At 46.0% G+C, this 23,139-nt stretch overlaps 1 protein-coding gene across 1 annotated transcript in view; it reads right to left on the bottom strand.

Annotated features, from left to right (window-relative positions):
- The window catches only part of DHX35 (DEAH-box helicase 35), a 593,749-nt gene that overhangs the window by 287,082 nt on the left and 283,528 nt on the right, over positions 1-23,139 (bottom strand). Inside the window, exon 10 of the mRNA XM_086932268.1 lies at positions 2,425-2,521. Coding sequence (XP_086788394.1) covers positions 2,425-2,521 — 97 coding nt within the window. The remainder of the gene's footprint in view (positions 1-2,424; positions 2,522-23,139) is intronic.

Here is a 23,139-nt window from a genome sequence, read left to right as displayed (position 1 = left end):
TGCAGAGTGGGACTCTATGATTGGAATAGGCACCGAGGCGAGAATTATCAGGTCCGTGGAATTTTGAGCCCAAGACCCGCCGAGGCGGGGAATTGAACCCTGGTCCCGGGCTAGACCTCCGCATCAGGGTCTGCCGCTCTAACCATTGAGCCACACTTCTCCAGTGTAATATGTAGCATATAATTATGTGGCACTGAGTGGTATTTGGAGTGTATGTTGCGTTGAGCGCAGTGTAAGTATGTAGCATGTAATTATGTGGCACTGAGTGGTATTGTGTGGAGTGTGTGTTGCATTCAGTGGGAGCATTTCTGAGAGCCCCTACTTAATATCTCGGCCAAAGCATTACTAACGCAATGCCTTAGACAAGACCTAAAAATGAAGGACTGGTTCTAATAACTACAAGCACTTGAATATATACAACATATAGGGGTTAAAATAGTGAATCCTGCACCATTAATGCACATTAACATGGCAACCAGAGAATGAAAACCCGAGCAGTGAATAAAGGAGCGTGCCTAGGATATAATCCAAAGAGACGAAACCATACCGGGAAAACACCATGTGTGTCATGCTCAACACCACCACAAGTGAGCCAGCAACAAAATAACGCTCAGATTGCATCTCAAGGTAAACACTCAATAATATGAACTCCTGCACCACTGTATTGCAGACCAACCAAGTCAAACACAAATGCATGTTAACTGGTAGCTTACGTGCTGAACACCAAGGAGATCTAATGTTGAAGATGTGAACTGAATGTTGCTATCTGAACAGAAGGGGAAATGAAGTATGACTGTTCAAACAGACATAAATGAACAAACGCTGGTACTCATAATACCAAATTAATGAAATACCCTACCTTTCTGAGCATGTACGCAAAGACGCACCACTGAAGTCTCATACCCCGCGTACAACGAAACTTCTAATGTCGTGAGGTAGCATAGGAATGGATCCCATTATAAACTAGCCAGCGTGGTGACATCCTTAATGACATCAGCTGGGTGTAGCTCAGACTACAGGGTGGCAGCTTTATGAAATATATTGTATATTGCCTGCATTAAATGGACAGAACTGTATGCCAGAATACCGAGCACACAAGTAGAAGGCTCCAAAAATATTGTATACTATGGCACACTTCACGCAAGTGACACTTACCGAGTCAGGGGCGCTGCGGCGAGTGCCCTGCCCTCTGCTACCTGCTTCTGCCCGTTCTGCCTCTGGCTCTCATGCATGCACAGATGTGGTGTGTACTGAATAGCCTGTGCACAAGTAGCCACCCAGCGACAGCCATTGGCGCGTCCTCCACCCTCCCGCCTCCTCCGTAAGTTTGCATTTCCCGGCAAAGGCTCTCGAAAGTGAAACTTACGGCCCAGAGGCGGCCACGCGCGCAGCTCCGCGTGCACAGACCCTGGCCCGCACCCTCAACTGAATGCACACTTAGAATACACCACAGGCAGGCACGTAACTCTGGATGAGGGGGTGTACGCAGGGAGCGCGCGAGAGCCGGCGGGACCAGAGGGTGGACGGGCGATGCTGTCCCATGCGCTCCCGGCATCTGCTCGCACCTCTGCCTGCCGCCTGCCGGGCTCGAAGCCGAGGTCTCAGCCGTAAGAGCGGAGCGTACGTGAGTTACTGTGCGGCACATCGCTAACAATAAGATTCACTTTTAGGAACTCGGGGATGTCGTGCTTTCAGCGGGTGGTAGAGTCCAGTAGGTGCAGGTGCCATTCAAGTTTGATGTACAAACCTGTGAGTGCTCCCTTTGTCCCCGCATGCTCACCGGCCCGGATTGCCCCGGCTCCAGATGTGTGCTCCCTTTGTCTGTCCTCAGGATGGGTGCTAAATTCCTTTGCTCGGAGGGTCTGTCCCTGGAGTTTGGACGGTGCTCTCCAGTACAGCGTGCTTCCACAGCTGTTCTGACTCTGGGCGCTCCTCGGGGACGGTGAAGCTATTTCAGGGGAGGTACTCCCACACGTGACTCACTCCGCAGCTCAAAGTTACTTCCAGCAACTTCCGTCAACACTCGCAAAAGCCATCTGTCCGCGGGTGGCTCTGCTCCAGATACCAAGCACTGTGGGGGAGAGGTCGGCGGCAGTGAACGTGCCTGCGAGAGGCTCATGTGGCGTCGCAAAAGTTAAAGCATGGGGGAGCGCGAGAACAGACGCGGCTGACGCCGCCGTACACGCTCACAGCTCATGCCAGCAGCAAACGCGCGCTCACAAGGACAAATCTGACACTGAAAAAGCGCGCATCCGACTCGTGTCTACATATTCAAGTAAGCAAGAGGTATACTAAAGTATACAAGAGGTCTCGAATGCTCGACCTAATAACAGACTTACTTGTCTGCTATATGAGAAGAGTGTTATTCATTGGCAAATTAGTTGCTTTGAATATTCATCAAATAAGTCTGCATCCGTACTCTACCTGTCCGGTTAAAAAGGCCAATATATCCCCATCCTTCTCAGTCTGGTGAATCTTCATTACAGTCTCCACAGTGGATTTCATGTAATCAGGAACAGGGCTGGAAAAGCAAAGCAGACACCACTGTTACATTCACGAGGCACACCTTCTGCATCTTTTGTATTCCTAAATGCAGAAAGACATTGCTAATACACACAAATACAACCAAAAGGATGCCATACCTTGAAAGGTCGGAATTATGTAAGTCCTCTTTGTAATTTTTTAGAACCTAAACAAATTACTACAAATTTCCAAGATTGCGAATAACCAAATGATCTGGCAAAGGGAGTCCCAGAGATACCTAATGCCTGTACTAGACGGAAAAAGTTTCAACAATCTTATCTGTCAAGGCTCCCATTCAATCAGACACAACTTAGCATTCTCTTCCATGCCAAACGCAATACAGACATATATTTACACAATGGTTAATTACTACATTCTTTTAGTTCTTTTGATATCAGACTCACGGGCCTGAACACTATATGTAGCTCTTGGACATCCCCACAGATGCTGAACAAAATGTTATTATTAAACATTATGCTGAATAATCGGGTTCTTTGTATAGTTCTGGGCAAATGCACATATATGGTCTTATGTCTACCTTCACATATTCAGCATCATTGATCTTGCTGGGTTAAGCCCTACCAAGTACTTGAAAACTGGAGAATGAGTGAACACAACTAGCAAAATCTTAGCAGTTAATCTTTTACTTTTGCTCTCAAGTTTGAATCAATATATATTGGTCTAAGTTTTTTAGAAATGTCCAAGGTTAGGAGGAGTGGCATTAAGCACTGCTTTTAATCCTTCTTATCCTTCACAGAACCGTTATGCCCTTCTTCAGGCGTAGCTGATATCCTGGTTATCAAATCCCCTTGACAAAAGTGCATAAAGCTTGGTCAACAGCATACGTTCCTATTGTTTCATTCAGCAAAAAGGCACACCTGAAGTTGAAGAATGGGCACTTGTTTCAATCTCTTCACTACCATAAACAGAATCGCTTTAGCTGCCAGGATTATATTAACAAGCATTTGCAATGCAATAGGTCTCGCATTAGGAAAGTTTGAGCTATCGGTATTGTAAATTACATATTTTTTATTTATGTGTTGGTTTTGAAAATTGCGAAATTAATAGCTTTGTCATTTACAATGCCAATAGTAATAACTTTCGCAAATGTGACACCTATAGCATTTGTAATGCAATATGTGTTGTATTTACGGGACTTGCATGTATTGCTATTACAAATAAATAAAAGTTATTGTAATTTATAATGGCAATAGCTTAAACATTTGTAAATAACTTTTGTGAAGATTATGTTCAGTGTATTTTATTGTGACGAACATCCAAGAACAGAACTTCTTTTTGTGACATTTGTAAAGCTTGAAACATTGAGAGAACATATTTGAACCAGTGATGCTGTGGTTACGCTGAGTGATGCTGTGGTTGCGCTGAGTGATGCAGTGGTTGCGCTGAGTGATGCTGTGGTTGCGCTGAGTGATCCTGTGGTTGCGCTGGGTGATCCTGTGGTTGTGCTGGGTGACGTTGTGGTGGCGCTGAGTGATGCTGTGGTGGTGCTGAGGGATGCATTCTTGGCCCTGAGTGATGATGTGGTGTTGCTGAGTGATGCTGTGGTGGTGCTGAGTGATGCATGCTTGGCCCTTAGTGATGATGTGGTTTTGCTGAGTGATACTGTGGTGGTGCTAAGTGATACTTTGGTGGTGCTGAGTGATGCTGTTGTAGTGGTGAGTGTTGCTGTGGTGGTGCTGAGTGATGCTGTGGTGGTGCTGAGTGATAGTGTGGTGGTGCTGAGTGATAGTGTGGTGGTGGCCCTGAGTGATGCAGTGGTGGCCATGAGTGATGCTGTGGTGGCCCGGAGCGATATTGTTGTGTGCTGAGTGATGCTGTGGGGGTGCTGAGTGATGCTGTGGTGGTGCTGAGTGATGATGTGGTGGCGCTGAGTGATGCTGTGGTGGTGCTGAGTGATGCTGTGATGGCGCTGAGTGATGCTGTAGTGGCGCTGAGTGATGCTGCAATGGTGCTGAGTCATGCTCTGGTGGTGCTGTGGTGGTGCTGAGTGATGTTGTGGTGGTGCTGTGGTAGTGCTGAGTGATGCTGTGGTTGCGCTGAGTGATGCTGTGGTTGCGCTGAGTAATGCTGTGGTTTCGCTGAGTGATCCTGTGGTTGCGCTGGGTGATCCTATGGTTGCGCTGGGTGACGCTGTGCTGGCGCTGAGTGACGCTGTGGTGGTGCTGAGGGATGCATTCTTGGCCCTGAGTGATGATGTGGTGTTGCTGAGTGATGCTGTGGTGTTGCTGAGTGATGCTGTTGTGGTGCTGAGTGATGCATTCTTGGCCCTTAGTGATGATGTGGTGTTGCTGAGTGATACTGTGGTGGTGCTAAGTGATGCTGTGGTAGTGCTGAGTGATGCTGTGGTAGTGGCGAGTGTTGCTGTGGTGGTGCTGAGTGATGCTGGGGTGGCGCTGAGTGGTGCTGTGGTGGCGCTGAGTGACGCTGTGGTGGTGCTGAGTGACGCTGAGGTGGTGCTGAGTGATGCATTCTTGGATGTGGTGGTGCTGAGTGATAATGTGGTGGTGCTGAGTGATAATGTGGTGGTGCTGAGTGGTGTTGTGGTGGTGCTGAGTGGTGCTGTGGTGGTGCTGAGTGGTGCTGTGGTCGTGCTGAGTGGTGCTGTGGTGGTGCTGTGGTGGTGCTGCTGAGTGATGCTGTGGTGGTGCTGCTGAGTGATGCTGTGGTGGTGCAGAGTGATGCTGTGGTGGTGCAGAGTGATGCTGTGGTTGCGCTGAGTGATGCTGTGGTTGCGCTGAGTGATGCTCTGGTTGCGCTGAGTGATGCTGTGGTTGTGCTGAGTGATGCTGTGGTTGTGCTGAGTGATGCTGTGGTTGCGCTGAGTGGTGCTGTGGTTGCTCTGAGTGGGGTTGTGGTGTTGCTGAGTGGTGCTGTGGTGGTGCTAAGTGATGCTGTGGTGGTGCTGAGTGGTGCTGTAGTGGTGTTGAGTGATGCTGTGGTGGTGCTGTGGTGGTGCTGGGTGGTGCTTTGGTGGTGCTGTGGTGGTGCTGAATGGTGCTGTTGTGGTGCTGAGTGGTGCTGTGGTGGTGCGGAGTGATAATGTGGTGGTGCTGAGTGGTGCTGATTGGTGCTGTGGTGGTGCTTAGTGTTGCTGTGGTGGTGCTGTGTGGTGCTGTGGTGGTGCTGAGTGGTGCTGTGGTGGTGCTGAGTGGTGTTGTGGTGGTGCTGAGTGGTGCTAAGTGGTGCTGATTGGTGCTGTGGTGGTGCTGAGTGGTGCTGTGGTGTTGCTGAGTGGTGCTGTGGTGGTGCTGTGGTGGTGCTGAGTGGTGCCGTGGTGGTGCTGTGGTGGTGCTGAGTGGTGCTGTGGTGGTGCTTAGTGTTGCTGTGGTGGTGCTGAGTGGTGCTGTGGTGGTGCTGTGGTGGTGCTGAGTGGTGCTGCTGAGTGATGCTGTGGTGGTGCTGCTGAGTGATGCTGTGGTGGTGCTGAGTGATGCTGGGGTGGTGCTGAGTGATGCTGTGGTGTTGCTGAGTGATGCTGTGGTGGTGCTGAGTGATGCTGTGGTGGTGCTGATTGGTGCTGCAGTGGTGCTGTGGTGGTGCTGAGTGGTGCTGTGGTGGTGCTGAGTGGTGCTGAGTGATGATGTGGTGGTGCTGAGTGATGCTGTGGTAGTGCTGAGTGGTGCCGAGTGATGCTGTGGTGGTCCTGAGTGATGCTGTGGTGGTGCTGAGTGATGCTGTGGTGGTGTTGAGTGATGCTGTGGTGATGCTGAGTGGGAGATGGGGAGAGGGAGATAAAGGAGAGCAGCGAGAGGGAGAGAATAAAGAGAGAGAGAGAGGATAGAGGAGGGAGAGATGAGAGAGAGAGGGGGAGGGAGGAGAGAGAGACGGAGACAGGGAGAGAGGAGAGGGAAGAGGGGGAAGGGAGAGAGGGAGAGGGAAGTTAAGGAAAGGGAGAGAGAGAAAGGGAGAGAGGGTAGAGGGAGAGAGGGAGGGTAAGAAGAGAGTGGGAGGACGAGAGCGAAGGACGGAGGGGAGAGAGAGGGGAGGGGGAGAGGAGAGAGAGAGGGAGATGGTGAGAGAGGAGGGAGGAGAGAGGGAAGTGAGGGAAAGGGAGAGAGGTAGACGGAGAGAGGGAGAATGAGAGAGTGAGGGGAGGGAGGGAGAGGGAGGACGAGAGAGAAGGAGGGAGAGGAGGGGAGATAGAAGGCAGAAACTGCCTGAGAAACAGACACAAAGAAGGAGTAAGAGAGAAAGGATGGCAGGCTTTGAGGAAGAAGAGTGCCTCAGACAGAGATCATGCGGTGAGAAACAGGAGGGGCAAAGGCAGATATGGAAGACGACGATCCGCCGAGCAGGTCAAGCCGTGGGAGGCACAGGCATAGAGCAGGCAGAGCACGGGGAGAGGAGGGGCACAGAGAGACTGAAGGGCAGTGGAAGCTAGATTGTAGGTGCTATGAAAGAAGAAGATAGTGAGTCTGAAAAAGGTATGAGTGGGCCAGAGAGATTGCGAGAGAGAAAGACGAGAGCAGACAATATGAATGAAAGGGAGAGAAAGAGTAAGACAAACTGGAGGGAGACAACGAGAAGTTGAGGAAAAATGAATGCATGGGGCTAGCAAATGAGGGACTGGGAAGTACGTGATAAAGACGAGAAAGTGGTAGTAGATGGACGAGTTGAAAAAAAGAGATGGGCAAAAGACAGTACAGTGAGACACAGGGAGAACGAAAGAGAAAGAAGAGGGCATCATTGGGTAAAAGTGACAGAGAGAGAGAGGCAAGAGGAAGTGTAAAGTTTGAGTCCAAGAGAGGAGAGCTATTCAGAAAATAAAAGCATGGGTGCACAAACAGACACAGGCAAGAGATAGAATACTCTGGGAGAACTATAGCAACAAGAGATAGAGTGACAGCAATAAAGAGACATACAGCTAGATTCATGAAAGAGCCGTTTTGCGAGTCCTTAATTGCGATTTTTAAGGAATCGCTATTGAGGACTTGCAAAACGGGATTCATGTAGGAATCGCTAAATAAATTGCGATTCCTACACATTCCTTATTTGCGATTAGCAAATTGCTAATCGCAAATAAGGAATAACTCCCCATTCATTCCTATGGGCCTAAAGACCCATAGGAATGAATGGGGAGTATTCCTTATTTATGATTAGCAATTTGCTAATCGCAAATAAGGATGCGATGTCAAGGGTGCCAGGGGTGTCCAAAGGACTTCCTGTAGCACCCCTGAAATGCAAATTTACACAGGTGTTGCGCACACACATGTCCAAAGGACATGTGTGTGTGTAACATGCAACAGAAAAAAATGCACTAAAGTGCATTTTTCTATTTTTTCGCTATTTACCACGAAGTCAGACTTCGAGGTAAATAGCGGCCAAATATTGCGAATTCGCAATTTAAAATTGGTTAATGAATTGCATTTAAGCAATCTCTAATAGAGATTCCTTAAATGCTATTCCTCGCAAATATGCGATTTCGCAAATAGCTATTTTTGCATTTGGGATGATGAATCCCAAATGCAAAAATTGCGCTCGCAAAGGGCCAGATTCTCAGAATCTGGCCCTTTGCGAGTGCAATTTCCTTTCATGAATCTGGCTGAGTGAATGGGAAACTCGGAATTCCAATATTTTAAGGGCAGAGTAGGAAATAGACATGCATCAGACAGGCAATGAGGATGAGAAAAACAAAGATCAACGCACGAGAGGAAGAGAGCAATAAAGACACTAAGTGGAGACAATGAGAAATGATAGAGAAATGTAGGTGCCCCCACGGGAGAGACTGGGTGGGGCAGGACAGACAAAGTGCGATACAGAAAAGAGACATGCATCATACAGAAGGGAAGGGGCAAAAAAGAGATAGAGACAGTAGAAAGATAAAAAATAGTGAGATGCAGAGCTTGAAGGGGTAAAACAGACAGAAGAGGGCCTGAGTGTCGCCGAACGATAGAGGAAGAGACAAGAGACGGGTCAGAAAGAGGAAGAGTACAATGAAACCGAAAGGATGACAGAAATAGTCAAGAGAGACAGATAAAGGGAATGGAGTGTGCAAGACAAGGTGAGGCATGGCAGAGTGTGAGGCATAGAAGAGGCAATCAGATAGGTAGGACTTTGCAAAAGACAGCTGGAAACTGAGACCGAAAAAAAAAGAGTGGGAGACAGATGACAGGAGAGAAAGTGAGTCTGAAAAAGGTACGAGTGGGCCAGAGAGATTGCGAGAGAGAAAGACGAGAGAAGACAATATGAATGAAAGGGAGAGAAAGAGTAAGACAAACTGGAGGGAGACAACGAGAAGTTGGGGAAAAATGAATGCATGGGGCTAGCAAATGAGGGACTGGGAAGTACGTGATACAGACGAGATAGTGGTAGTACATGGACGAGTTGAAAAAAAGAGATGGGCAAAAGACAGTACAGTGAGACACAGGGAGAACGAAAGAGAAAGAAGAGGGCATCATTGGGTAAAAGTGACAGAGAGAGAGAGAGGCAAGAGGAAGTGTAAAGTTTGAGTCCATGAGAGGAGAGCTATACAGACAATAAAATCATGGGTGCACAAACAGACACAGGCAAGAGATAGAATACTCTGGGAGAAATATAGCAACGAGAGATAGAGTGACAGCAATAAAGAGACTAGGAGAGTGAATGGGAAACTCGGAATTCTAATATTTTAAGGGCAGAGTAGGAAAGAGACATGAGTGGAGACAATGAGAAATGATAGAGAAATGTAAGTGCACCCACAGGAGAGACTGGGTGGGGCAGGACAGACAAAGTGCGATACAGAAAAGAGACATGCATCATACAGAGTATGGAGTGGTGTGGCTCACTGGTTAGAGGCGGCAGACCTGTAAGCAGAGAACGGCCCGGGACCAGGGTTCAATTCCCGACGCGGCAGGGTCTTGGACCAGGGTCAACGGACTAGATAATTCTCGCCTCAGTGCCTACTCTAACCAGGGAACACACTCGGCAACTCTGGGCATTAAGCTTACCTCACCTCCACAACGGCCCCCCACAGACGCCGGGGAGGCCTGGTTTCACCCTGGAGATACCCAGTAAGGGACCATCTCACAGGGAAATCCAGGACGGGTTCCCCAGCGGTCTATAGCGCCAGGACACTCGGGTAGAGTAACAGTGCGCTTTACAAGTATCCCACATTTACAGAAGGGAAGGGGCAAAAAAGAGATAGAGACAGTAGAAAGAGATGGGCAAAAGGCAGTACAGTGAGAAAACAAAGATGAAAAAACATAGAAAAGGGTAGCAAAGAGAAAAGGAGGCTGGCAGAAGACAAACAACGGGTAAAATAAAATAAAACAAGAAGTAAACTAATGGAAAGAATGACTAGGAAACCAAATTCCTATGTGTCAATAGCCACTGCTAGTTAAAAAAAAGGAGACACGGCCTTGCGGCCGTGAAACTGAAAGCACGGCCAGCCGGCCGTGAAAAAGCCTTTGATGCAGCAGGGGGCAATTAGGGGAGGAGAATGGCTGGGCTGAGGCAGAGCGCAAAGCCTTTGATGCAGCAGGGGGCGGAGCGGGAAGAGCTGCTGGCGGCACCAAGCTGACGATTTGATGCTGTGCACGCGCATTTTAACTCATTGCGCTTGCGCATTGAGCTAAAAGAGCACATGCACTGCATCAAATCGCCAGTCGGGTTAAACTCTGGATAAGCCCCTTAATCTCTCGCCAGCTTGAATGCGCAAGCGCATCGGCAGGCGAGACCTAAAAACCAAGACACAGGAAGGCGAATTGGGGTAACATACAATTTAGAATAAGTTCTGTTTCTGCAAGCACACCCCCACCCAATCCTCGTTGGCTAATGTTTTCAATTGTTCTGCCATTGAGAAACCAAATTCACATCACTCATGAAGTTCTATGTAACATTCTCTTTCCACTAACACCCTGACTTTAATTTTAATCTTGTAATAAAGCATCAGAAGTCATCTGGAAGCCCCTTCCTCAGAGGGATTTATATACCTGGGCTATTCATAACTGTTCATAATTTCCAAAGGCCACAGTTGTATAAGAACACTAGTTAAGATACGTGAAAGTCGTTTTAGTACTCAGAATAGACACAGCTAAATATTACAGGCACCTCAATGAGCTGTAACATAATTGATTACCCTTGAAACCCTGTAATGTCGCCTTTTTCAACTACGTCTCTCTCGAATGTGCCTTGTAGACTGACACAGCGAGGATACAGCACAAATAGTTCAATACAGACACCAGATAGTAGACATCAACTCGCTTTCAGGGCCGTTTCTGCCATTAGGCAAGACTAGGCGGCTGCCTAGGGCGGCAAAAGGGGGAGGGCGGCAAAAAACAGGAGTTTGAGATCACCTGCCACTTTCTATTTTTTTTTCTTCATCTTTTTATTAAACAGCGCAGTTAGATTGGTCATTTCATACAGTAAGCATTAGTTACAGCCATGTGCCTGTCACTTTCTTTCAACAGCTTGGGGATGCAGTGGAGGAGAAAGTTAAACGCAGCCTGTCTTCTCACCCTAAAGATGTTTCAAAGTTAAGGAAAAGCAACAATCCATTTGTGTTGCTGTTTATCTTTGGCGCCTCGTAAATTATGGTTAGGCTCATCACAGCTCTGACACTCCGAATAAACGTTGCTATTTGGGGGCGGTCAGCTCCAGTGGAGGGAATCGGAAAAAACATAACAGTGTTCCTAAGAGGGAAATAAAGGTGCTGTATCAAGACAACGTCAGATGCCGTGGCCTTCTTTCATAAACACCCAGCGCCTCGACCACCTCCCAACTAACCTCTGCATAAAATATGAATCAGACCTGGCATATGTTGGCTCAGCAGAAGTTGTGCAATAAGCAGGAATTTATGGTCTGAAGAGCAAAATTAAGTCCCTGGTCTATAAAATAACAAAAATGCTAAAGGAGGTACAGGTCTGTTTGAGTTATTATACATATTCCAACAGATCTGCAATTATAACAAGGATGTGGCTATCATATACCCATGGGCATATATATATATATATATATATATATATATATATATATATATATATATATATATATATATATATATATCCAGATGACCATGCTATGCAGTCCAATTACAGCCCCCAATGTCCAGTTACTGCCTCAATACCAGCCACAGCATCACATGAAAAGGCACAACTATGTACGAAAGGCAGAACGATTAGGAACAGCATCGATGGTAACAGTGCAGGTTTCAATCATATTCATAGACTTCTGCTATAAGGGCTCAGGGAGATTCTCCACTGGGAAATATTTTGAATGATATGGGATCAAGTTTGACACAGATTGGCTCAATAGCCATTGGTGTGCCAAGCCAGTGCAGCCTGACGCTTCCGAGATGTGTACCCTATTTATTCCAAATGTGCCGGCAATAAATAGGGCCAAGATTACTTTACATATGCCATTGCCATTGCCAGAAATGTGTAATTTCCACTCACAAACACAAGGGCTTGCTCGCATGTTCACACAGACGCACATTCTCTCTCTCTCTCTCCTTTCTCTCACACATACACACAATCACACCCACACACAAACGCACACACATGCACTCACTACTCTCTCACACATAGTTTTTTTCTCCAACTTTCCTGGTTTCAGCTGCCAGCATCAATCCACTACTGCTCCTCAGCTGCTGTTTGCATGGACCCTCAGGCAGCATGCAGTTACTTCCAGGCTCAGGCTCAGGCTCTGAGGCAGGTAACTGAAAGCTGACATCTGTCTGTCTTCACTGCGCAGAGTTAAGTTTTTCACTTTTAGATTTTTCTCGGTACCCTCTCACATCATGTCACATGATCGAGTGAGGTCAGAGAGGCTCCTGAGCTCACCCTTTGATAAGATGGAAGATGATGAGATGACAGCCTGGTATAGGGATGGGCAAGTTACCAAGGCCAGTCTATTCTGCAGCAAAACGAGCAGAGTTGCCACTGTAACTGTTTGGTTATTTTATGTTATGTTAGGGGGTTTTTATATAGCGCTCGAATCATCCGGGGGCACCTCGACGCTTCGCCTAGCGTAAAACACACAGGACAGGAGGGGCAACTATAAAGAAAAAATGGGGTTAGAACAAGCATGCTTTCAGGTGTTTCCTGAAAATCAGATAGGAAGTACATTTCCGCAGGGGTAAAGGGAGCTGATTCCAGTATTTCGGGGCAACATAGGAAAATGCTCTGCCACCGGTACGAACAAGGCGAATACGTGGAATCTTCAATAGAGCGAGGGAGTTGGACCTAAGGTTACGGTACGAGATCTGTTGAACAAGCAACCTTCGAAGGTACTTGGGATCCCTGCCTTCGAGAGCTTTAAACGTCAGACAACAGATCTTGAAGAAGGAATGTTTTTTTATTGGGATCCAGTGTAGTTCCTTCAATAAGGGAAGGGATGGGGAGCCGGGCGGACAATTTAGTGTCATCCTTGTAGCCGTGTTCTGAATAACTTGTAATCTGGCCAATAGTGTCTCAACCACTTCAGCCAGTAAGGCATTGCCGTAGTCCAGACGGCTGATTTCCAGCGCCTGGACCACTGTTCTGCGATGACTCTCTGGCAGAAAAGTTATTATTCTGCACAGAAGACGCAGGCTGTAATAACAGGATCTCACTGTGGCTGAAATATGGTCTTTCATCGTAAGAGCTAGATCTAATTTTAGGCCCAAGTTTTTTACTGATGAAGCTGGAACAGGGGGTCGTCCCAACAGGACCGGCCACCACTCCTCTGTCCAAACGGATGCTGCTTTGCCCATAAGCATCAGGTCCGTTTTACCAGGATTCAGTTGTAGGCGATTTTCGGTCATCCATTTAGAGATGGCCAACATGCCCTTAGAGAAACACCATTTCTCTTCTTCAGGATTTGAACCAATTGGGAATAAAAGCTGAGTGTCATCAGAATATGAGATAATTTCAAACCCAAATGGTTCAACAATAGAGGCCAATGGGGTCATATAAATATTAAAGAGCGTAGGGCTCAGGCATGAGCCCTGGGGTACCCCTTTGTTTAACAGATATTTTTTGACAGGTAAGGCCCAAGCATAATGGTTTGCCATCGATCTGTCAGAAAATCCTTAAGCCATTTTAAGGCCATTCCGCGTATGCCACAGGCATGTAATCTCTCCGCAAGCATTCCATGAGAGATGGGATTGAATGCTGCTGAGAGATAGAGGAGGACCAGAACCATTGTACCACCATCATCTAGTGTCCGTCTCATGGAGTCAGTTACAACGAGAATAGCTGTCTCGGTGCTAAACTGGCAGTTAAAGTTCTCAGAGTGCTAAATGATTTTTTGGGAGAGAAATAATTAAAGTATATACCCCCACATGCATCAAACTCCCGTTTTGCGTTTCCAAATTTGCGATTTTTACCGAATCGCAAATAAGGATTCGCAAAACAGGATGCATCATAGAAAGTGCTTAATATTTCCGATTCGGTAAAAATCGCAATTTTTACCGAATCGCAAATATTATGCGAATTCAAAATTGCGAATTCGCTATTCCCATTGATTCCTATGGGCCAAAAGGCCCATAGGAATCAATGGAAATTGCGAATTCGCAATTTTGAATTCGCAAATGTTGATGCATTCCATGGGTGCAGGGGGGGTCCAAAGGACCCCCCCCTGCACCCCTGAAATGTATTTTGAAATGGATGTTTCAAACACACATGTCCTAAGGACATGTGTGTCTGTAACATGACATGGTTTAAAATGCTGAGAGATAGAGGAGGACCAGAACCATTGTACCACCATCATCTAGTGTCCGTCTCATGGAGTCAGTTACAACGAGAATAGCTGTCTCGGTGCTAAACTGGCAGTTAAAGTTCTCAGAGTGCTAAATGATTTTTTGGGAGAGAAATAATTAAAGTATATACCCCCACATGCATCAAACTCCCGTTTTGCGTTTCCAAATTTGCGATTTTTACCGAATCGCAAATAAGGATTCGCAAAACAGGATGCATCATAGAAAGTGCTTAATATTTCCGATTCGGTAAAAATCGCAATTTTTACCGAATCGCAAATATTATGCGAATTCAAAATTGCGAATTCGCTATTCCCATTGATTCCTATGGGCCAAAAGGCCCATAGGAATCAATGGAAATTGCGAATTCGCAATTTTGAATTCGCAAATGTTGATGCATTCCATGGGTGCAGGGGGGGTCCAAAGGACCCCCCCCTGCACCCCTGAAATGTATTTTGAAATGGATGTTTCAAACACACATGTCCTAAGGACATGTGTGTCTGTAACATGACATGGTTTAAAATGCAAATTAGAACATTTTATACAGTTTTCGCAAATTACCACAAGGTTCAACCTCGTGGTAATTTGCACTTGCAATCTTTGATTTCGCAATTTGTTTTCAGAATGATGCATTGCATTTAAGGAATCGCAAAATTGCGATTCCTTAAATGCAATCGCATTCTGGAAAGTCGCAATATTAGCGATTTTCATAAAAAAATAATGATGCATTCGGAATCGCAAACGGCCGATTTTAAGGAATCGCACCATTTGCGACTCCAAAAATGCTTGATGCATGTGCCCCATAGAGATTGAGAAACTACAAAGGCCTGATTGACAGGGGGAGAGAGTGATGGTTGTAAAAGGGAGGGGGCGGCATTTTTCAAGTCTCGCCTAGGGCGGCAAAACACCTAGAAACGGCCCTGCTCGCTTTCCTCAACACAAAGATGCAGGCAAGCACATAAAAATTCAAAAAACAAATTACCATTGCTTCCTAACGTAAAACTTACCACAGTTAATGTACGTGTCACAGTAGTAGACCATTAGAATTAGTTCATCATTGCTCCAACACTTTCCTCCCTACCCTTGTGCCTTGGGAGCAATACACTATTTCATACTTTAACATGAACCTGACATTCCGTATCTTCTTAAAAGTAACTGAGCACTTGCAGTACGTCACTCTCACATGCTTAAGTAAGCTCTCCAAACACACTTTCATCCTACACCACAGGCACGTGTACATAAAACCTTCCAGCACACTTACATAAAGCCTTCCAACTTTACTGACATTCTAGTAATTTCGAATTCATCTCCCACTGGCTGTCATACACACATACTTCCTGAATTTTTACTTGCCTTTAAATTCAGCACCTGACAAGTACACATTTACCACCTTTCTAACGCTAAAAGAGTTTTCCTGAACTTCTCACGTTTTTGATACGCTAAGATACTTTCATTATTTCTGGATCCATGACACAAAAGAAACAACAACCACAGGTCTATGAATTAGCATGGATGAATGTTTACAATTTTCTGGTCCTCATAAAAATTTCGAACGTTTTTCTTAGAAAGCTGCTCCAATTGAAGCTTTCCAAAGGCAACCCGGAAATGTTTTTATAAATTCCTTTTCTCTCTTTGGTAGAGGGTTTTGACACTGCACAGTTTGTATTGAAATATGTTTATTAAGTCTTTTAAAACTGATGAAGCCTTTAAAACTGAACTGTAAAATAAAATAAAACAAATATACTATTACAATTTCTTTAATGTGTTTAAAAACTGACAAAGATTGAAACTATATAAAATGAGGTTATTTGACCTAAAAATAAATTGCTTCGAAATATTTATAAATGTCATAGCTTAAAAGCAACGGACTTAAACATTTTTGATGTACAGACAGGAAAACGTGGTCTAATAGTAGGTGACATTTGTATGCTCTTACATTCAACAACATGGGCACAAACCAATATTTGTTTTAAAAGAACCTATAAATTCCACAGGATGCCACATGAGATTGCAACCCTCTAGAATGTGAAGGGTAAGTTTTTGTTTCCCTACTGAATGCTTAAGAAAGGTCATTGAGGATTTCATCCTTAACTAAGCCAAATCATTATGGGCCAGATTTGGAGTTTCGTGGGTAGCATACTGTGTTGTAAACCAGATCCAGTTCCCTGTCTGCCAAACCCTTGGTCCGCCTGCCACACTTGTAGTCGGCTGGACCTTAAGTTTTCTGTCGATAGAGCCCCGTTGGCTCAGTTGGTGAAAAACGTTCTCATCATTGGGGTTAAGGACATTACACCGCCCGCTCTATTTAGGGTGGCTGGTGTAGTATCTTTTTTCTGTCCATAACTATCACAAACTTCTGGTGTAAGGGACAGGAAAAATAATTATGACCTCCACTCCTAGGAGGAAACACAATGGGGGTGGAAGTCACCAGTTTTTTGTTGTTCTGAAACAAACTCCTCCTTTGAGAGTTTGTATCAGAAAATTAAAAACCTTTGAAAAATGTAGTGAACAGCCATCAAAACCAACAGTGGCCGTCCACCAAAACTCTGTACACTGAAAAGAACTGCTGAGAAGGCACATGTACAGAGATGACAGTGATCATTTCTCAATGCAATGGATGGTAGTCCATCAGGATTGTGGCGGTAATGTCCTCCATTACCCTGACGGATGGTGTAGTGTCCGTCAAACGATAAATCAGTCCCCATATTTGCTGAGCTGTTGAACTGCATTTCAGAGTTCTTCCTTTAGCTTAGAGTAATAGGACTATTTGAGTAGCTGGGAATCAATTTATTCCACATTGTGTACAACTGATTATTACATTCAAGGGCATCATTTGAAATACCTACCATCAGGCCCTTACCGCAAACATAAGACATTTTATCCAGATTCAGTAGCTTGAAGCAAATAAACATATGTTGATCGATGAACCTTTACTGACAGTTCCAAAGAAGATAGGCTCAGTTCCACTCTCAAAAATTACAGCCTACCATTCAAGGGGAGTCTTAAAAGATTTTTAGCAAAACACATAAGGTAATGGACGGAATGTTGCATATTGGCAAAACATTCACCCCCAGTCACAGATCTGGGTTTAATCCATTGTTATTTTGCTCACCAAGCCACCCCAGTTCAGACATGGTCATATGCAAATCAGTATTGACCCTGTGCCTCATAGGAACAGTCCAGACCGAACTGCCAAGCCATGTCTTCCCTGGACCGGAATCAAGCATCCTAGGACCGGTTTCTGGCTATCAGCCGTCTTCAGCCAGGATAGCTTGATTCCAGTGGCACAGTGAGCATGGGACCCACGTCTGGGCATACCCTTCCCACATAGGGTGAACAGCAAAACACACAGGGTGATGGACGGAATGTTGCACATTGGCAAAACATTCACCCCCAGTTACAGATCTGGGTTTAATCCATCGTTATTTTGCTCACCACGCCACCCCTGTTCAGACATGGCCATATGCAAATCAGTCTTGACCCTGTGCCTAATGGAAACAGTCCAGACCGAACTGCCAAGCCATGTCTTCCCTGGACCGGAATCAAGCATCCTAGGACCGGTTTCTGGCTATCAGCCGTCTTCAGCCATGATAGCTTGACTCCAGTGGCGCAGTGAGCACGGAACCCACGTCTGGGCATACCCTTCCCACATAGGGTGAACAGCAAAACACACAAGGTGATGGACGGAATGTTGCACATTGGCAAAACATTCACCCCCAGTCACAGATCTGGGTTTAATCCATCGTTATTTTGCTCACCATGCCACCCCACTTCAGACATGGCCATATGCAAATCAGTCTTGACCCTGTGCCTCATGGGAACAGTCCGGACCGAACTGCCAAGCCATGTCTTCCCTGGACCTGAATCAAGCATCCGAGGACCGGTTTCTGGCTATCAGCTGTCTTCAGCCAGGATAGCTTGACTCCAGTGGCGCAGTGAGCACGGGACCCACGTCAGGGCATACCCTTCCCACATAGGGTGAACAGCAAAACACACAAGGTGATGGACGGAATGTTGCACATTGGCAAAATATTCACCCCCAGTCACAGATCTGGGTTTAGTCCATCGTTATTTTGCTCACCACGCCACCCCAGTTCAGACATGGCCATATGCAAATCAGTCTTGACCCTGTGCCTCATGGGAACAGTCCAGACCAAACTGCCAAGTCATGTCTTCCCTGGACAGGAATTAAGCATCCTAGGACCAGTTTCTGGCTATCAGCCGTCTTCAGCCAGGATAGCTTGACTCCAGTGGCTCAGTGAGCACGGGACTCACGTCTGGGCATACCCTACCCACATAGGGTGAACAGGTAAAAGATTTTTAGGCACAATAGCTCTAAAATAATGCATTAAAAAAAATTGTTGTTTAATTACATCAATTATACACTGTCTGTGGTACAACTTTGCCCTTAAGTGATGTGAACTTGGTTTCTGGGAAAATCCTCACAAACAGTTATGAAAAGGAAGTAGGGCATTAACAGATACCAAAACATTGTTATGATCATATCAAACAAATTGGTTACCCTACTTTTAACAGAAAAAGAGTACCAAATACTTTTAGTGGGGCTCCTTTACAACTTTGCCCCTTCTAGCCACACAAAAACGTGTGTTGCTAGGCAGAAAATATTATAGTTCAGGGTTTTTCAACATTTATACCAAATGAAAGTTCCTCACAGTATTTGCTAAGAGAATCTAGTTTACGCTGAAGACCAAAGGGGGCATAATTCATAATTATAAGGTAATCAGTGGAAAGGAGACAATAAACCGTCTTTGACACTATTTTGGGGGGAAACAAAGGAATATTCTGAAGTGCTTGAAGAAGACTGGTGAGATATACATTAAAAAGGTTGGAAGACAGCACAGACTGTTGTAAAAAGGGATGCACGCTGTCAATCTGCTCTCCTGAACAACCTCAACCTGGAGCCATTTTAGAATAAAGTGTAAACCCTTTGGAATATCACACATTTCAACTTTTCTCCCTAGGATACCTTAACTACTTGGTCAAAGCTGCCTGAAATCGACAAAGCAGATTCAAAGATACCCTGTGGACTGTATTGCTTTACGGTCAGTGGATCTGAGAGAAAAACAGTAGTCAACAGTAGAATGGTTAGGGTAAATCCCTGGCCATTCAGATGGTACTATGTCTCTTTCATCATACCACGCATATGGCATACTCAAAACTAATCAAGTGAAACTTTAGAGATTGTATCTAGAAGATAAATATTTTGATAATTCTCTAGGGCTCCTCTATCTTGCTTTTTAAAAACTGTCTTTGTTGTGGATCCTTTCCTTGACATCGATATTATCCCAAAAGAAACAATCCTCCTAAGAAAATGGCAAAATAACTTAGGAGCATCACTGTGGATTTTGCCTCAGTAATACTGCTGGGGCGTTATTCGACGACGTAGCATGAGTCAGTTTCACTGACATGATTGCCTTCAAGATCGAGTTGCGCTCAACAATCAGGGTCAAAAGCTCCCCATCAGGTACAACTCCTGAAGATAAGCTCTCCTTATAGATTCCCCCCCCCTCCAATTGCCTTTTTTTTATAATAAAGGGAGGAAGGATAACACATCCAAGTGGTTTCCGGAGCAACACATTCCACTCTCCTCACATTCTGCTCAGTCCAGACAAGGTTCCCCACCGGTTAGTCCAGGAGGGATCGCTGCGACTGATGGCCTGGAGGATCTCCAGCATCGCTGGACGCTCCCAGGTTGGGGACCTGCTATCCAAGGCATGGCCGATGGCACAACCAGGAGATACCGGTCAGCCTGGCATAGATGGCATTGTTGGTGTGTGCGACGGGGTTTTTATCACGTGGGGACAGATGTAGTCCACGTGCTGATTTTTCTGCCCGGTTTAGCGGAAGATGTCCTAGCCTACCGGTCAATCAACACTTTCCGATCCGCAATCTCGGCTGGTCATGCTCTGGTGCAGGGTTCCCAGATTGGGGAACACCCTTTGGTGTGCAGGCTTCTGAGAGGGATTCGCCTCTCGCTGCCTCCAGAACCACGCTATTTAGTCCTTTGGGACGTGAACAGGGTTTTGAACTTGTTTCTGTCTTGGCAGCCGAATAGGTTTCTTTCCCGGAAGTAGCTCACTGCCAAATTGGCAATGCTGTTGTGCCTGGTTTCCTGCAGGCAAGTCTCGGATGTTCGAGCACTAGACATTTCGGCCAGCGTTTTTTCCCCGGAGGGGGTGTCCTTCACGGTGAGTAGACGGACTAAGTCCAACACAAGGGTTATATCGTACCCTGCTTTCACGGATTCCCCTAAACTGTGTGTGGTACAATGCCTCCATGCTTATGAATATATGACTGATGATACCCGCCCTCCGGGCGAAAGACAAATTCTCATTGCCCTACGTAAACCGTACAAGGCTGTTTCATCCCCAACTATCGCCAGGTGGGTGCGTTGGGTAATGCAGGAGGCGGGATTGATACTAAGCAATTTGGTGCTTATTCAGCGAGAGGGAGATGGCCTCTAAAGCGTTCGCCCTTGGGGCCAGATTGGAGGATCTGATGCGAGTGGCCGATTGGTTCTCAGACTCCACTTTTAAGAGGTTTTATTTCAAACCACTACTAGATGTGGCACGGCTAGTTGTCGACAAGCTTTGAACTGGCATAATCCGAAGCTTCCGGTCCTGCCATAGAATGAAAATTTGCCTAGCCCTTCGTGCCGGTAAGTTTCGATTCTATTAAGGACTTAGAGGCGAGGATTATCCCTCCCAATGACTTCCAAGAAGTGTACCCTCCCCGTATAGAATGTAAGTAACTCATTCATGCATTTTCGGTTTGTTTATGGCTGTTGATGCTTTGCACGGTGTTCTCTATGTGGCATTTTAGTGCTGGTTGAAGTTCTGTCTCTGACACTGCGTTTTTTGCAGGAAATGACGGTGCCAAACCGGATGCATGAGATTGCTGGAACATGTGCTTCGCGCGAAGAAAGAGAAAGAGGAAGCAGCAGCGGGGCATGATGGGAGCTGGCAGGAGTGCGGATACTGTTGAAGGACTAATGATAAGACTTTGTTTTTTCCCAAGTGTTCATGGGAAATGTAGTTGTTTGGTGTTATTTCTTGCTGCTGTGTGAAAATAAAGAGAGAAGGAAGAAGGCATAATCATTGCCTCCGAGTCCTTAATAGAATTGAAACTTACTGGCACGAAGGGCTAGGCAAATTTTCATTCTCTTCTTCTTGAAGATAAATGTATGCCGACCGGGAACATTTCAGTTGCCCCAGGAGAGTGGATCACCCATTTTGGAGGGATTTTCAATCCAAACAATGTATATATCGTCCCATTTCAGGAGCCTCCCGATCTGTCAGCCTTTGAACTCTTGAAGCCAATTAGAATTGAAGAAATAGTGCCCTCGGAAAAGCCCCAAATGGGGTGCATGTTGATGCATTTAAATCGTATGCATCGTTATGGGTGCCCATATTAACCCAGGTCTGTAATGCCGGGTCTGGTGGCTCAGTGGACTAATGCGTCCACTTCAGGGGCCTGTGTTCGACCTCATCGTCAAATTCTGGTGGGTTCACTCAGCCTTTCATGCATCTGAGGTCGATAAAATGAGGACAATTGAGTTGGGTGACAATAAACACCTGTTATTCAGCGCCAAGATACCCTTCTGGGTGAACGTGCGCTTTATAAATACACGTTATGTTATGTAATGCAGCAGTAAAGGGTTATTTTCCAGAAACATGGAGCGATAGTACCATTGTACCCATATTTAACAAGCATTTGCAAAGCAATAGGTCTTGCATTATAAAAGTTTGAGCAGTTGGCATTGCTAATAATAATGCAACACTAGCACCTGACTAATTTCACTGCATTCTGGAAGACCCTGTGTGTCATGGGCAGAGAAGTAAAACGGTGAGGCTGCACAAAAGCATTTACTCCATGCGAAATTCTTTCTGCATTCTGCCAGCCTATGTTTTCCAATAGCTAAATGGGCTGTTGGTGTCCCTGGTTTGGACCGACACATGAAGTAAAGTCAGACTGGAGATAAGATCTGGCTGAAGGCAGGCAGGGACTTACAGATTTTCAGTTGTACTACTTAACGTGCCTGGGCGCTGGTACAAGAGACTGCCAGTAATGTTAGATTTAAGTTGATACAGTTTTATTATCTACACAGGGCTTACCGGACGCCGCAGAGGCTCCATAGGGTATTTACCAGGAGAGGCCAGCTGGCTGTGCAGATGCAATGAAGACACCAACAGATTTTATCCTTGTGCATGGAGGGGTCAGGAGCTTCAGACTTACTACATTCTGGTACTACGCACAACGGCTAAATAAAGGGGGCTGGTCTGGAACCGGTGATCTGACCTTTCCTCCTGGTTATTTTGCTGATTTTTAAGAAGGGCAAAAAAACGAAATACAGGTTTGCTCAATTAGGATTGATGCTGGCCACATGCTGTGTTGCTATTCACTGGGCACAAGCGACACTGCCTAAGTGGGATAAGTGGAGTGTGGACTTGTTGGGGTAGGCAGTTGCAGAGGAGTGTCGCTTCAGGAGAGTTCGCACTGACAAGTACATGGAGAGGGACTTGGAGATGCGGAAGATACGGTGGACGGTTTGGGTGACGGAGTAGAAGTAAAGAGCTCGGCCCCAGGGTCCCCTGAGACCGCGGTTGCTGGGCAGCCCCTAAGACCCCTGCCCTACCACCGGCGAAATGCCTGCATTCACTGTGTACCTTTGGGACCCCTCCCCATCCTCTTCCCCTACTGTCGCACCAGAAACAATGTGATGTTTACGTATATTTGACCGACCTGGGAATTACTATATTACACTGCAATTGTTAAGATTCCGGTCTTGAACCCATGTGTTTTTGCACTGGATGACTCCTATGTTGCTGTTACGGTTTGTGAAAAGTGCGAAGAATGCGACACGCCTGGTAGCCATAGCCATAACGATTAGACCTAGTGGTAGCCCCGAGGGCAACTTCAAC

The sequence above is a fragment of the Lissotriton vulgaris genome, chromosome 7 (assembly GCF_964263255.1).
Source record: "Lissotriton vulgaris chromosome 7, aLisVul1.2, whole genome shotgun sequence".
Classification (NCBI taxonomy): Eukaryota; Metazoa; Chordata; class Amphibia; order Caudata; family Salamandridae; genus Lissotriton; species Lissotriton vulgaris.
Note: the sequence above shows the minus strand (reverse complement) of the source record. Positions and strands in the feature narration are given on the sequence as shown.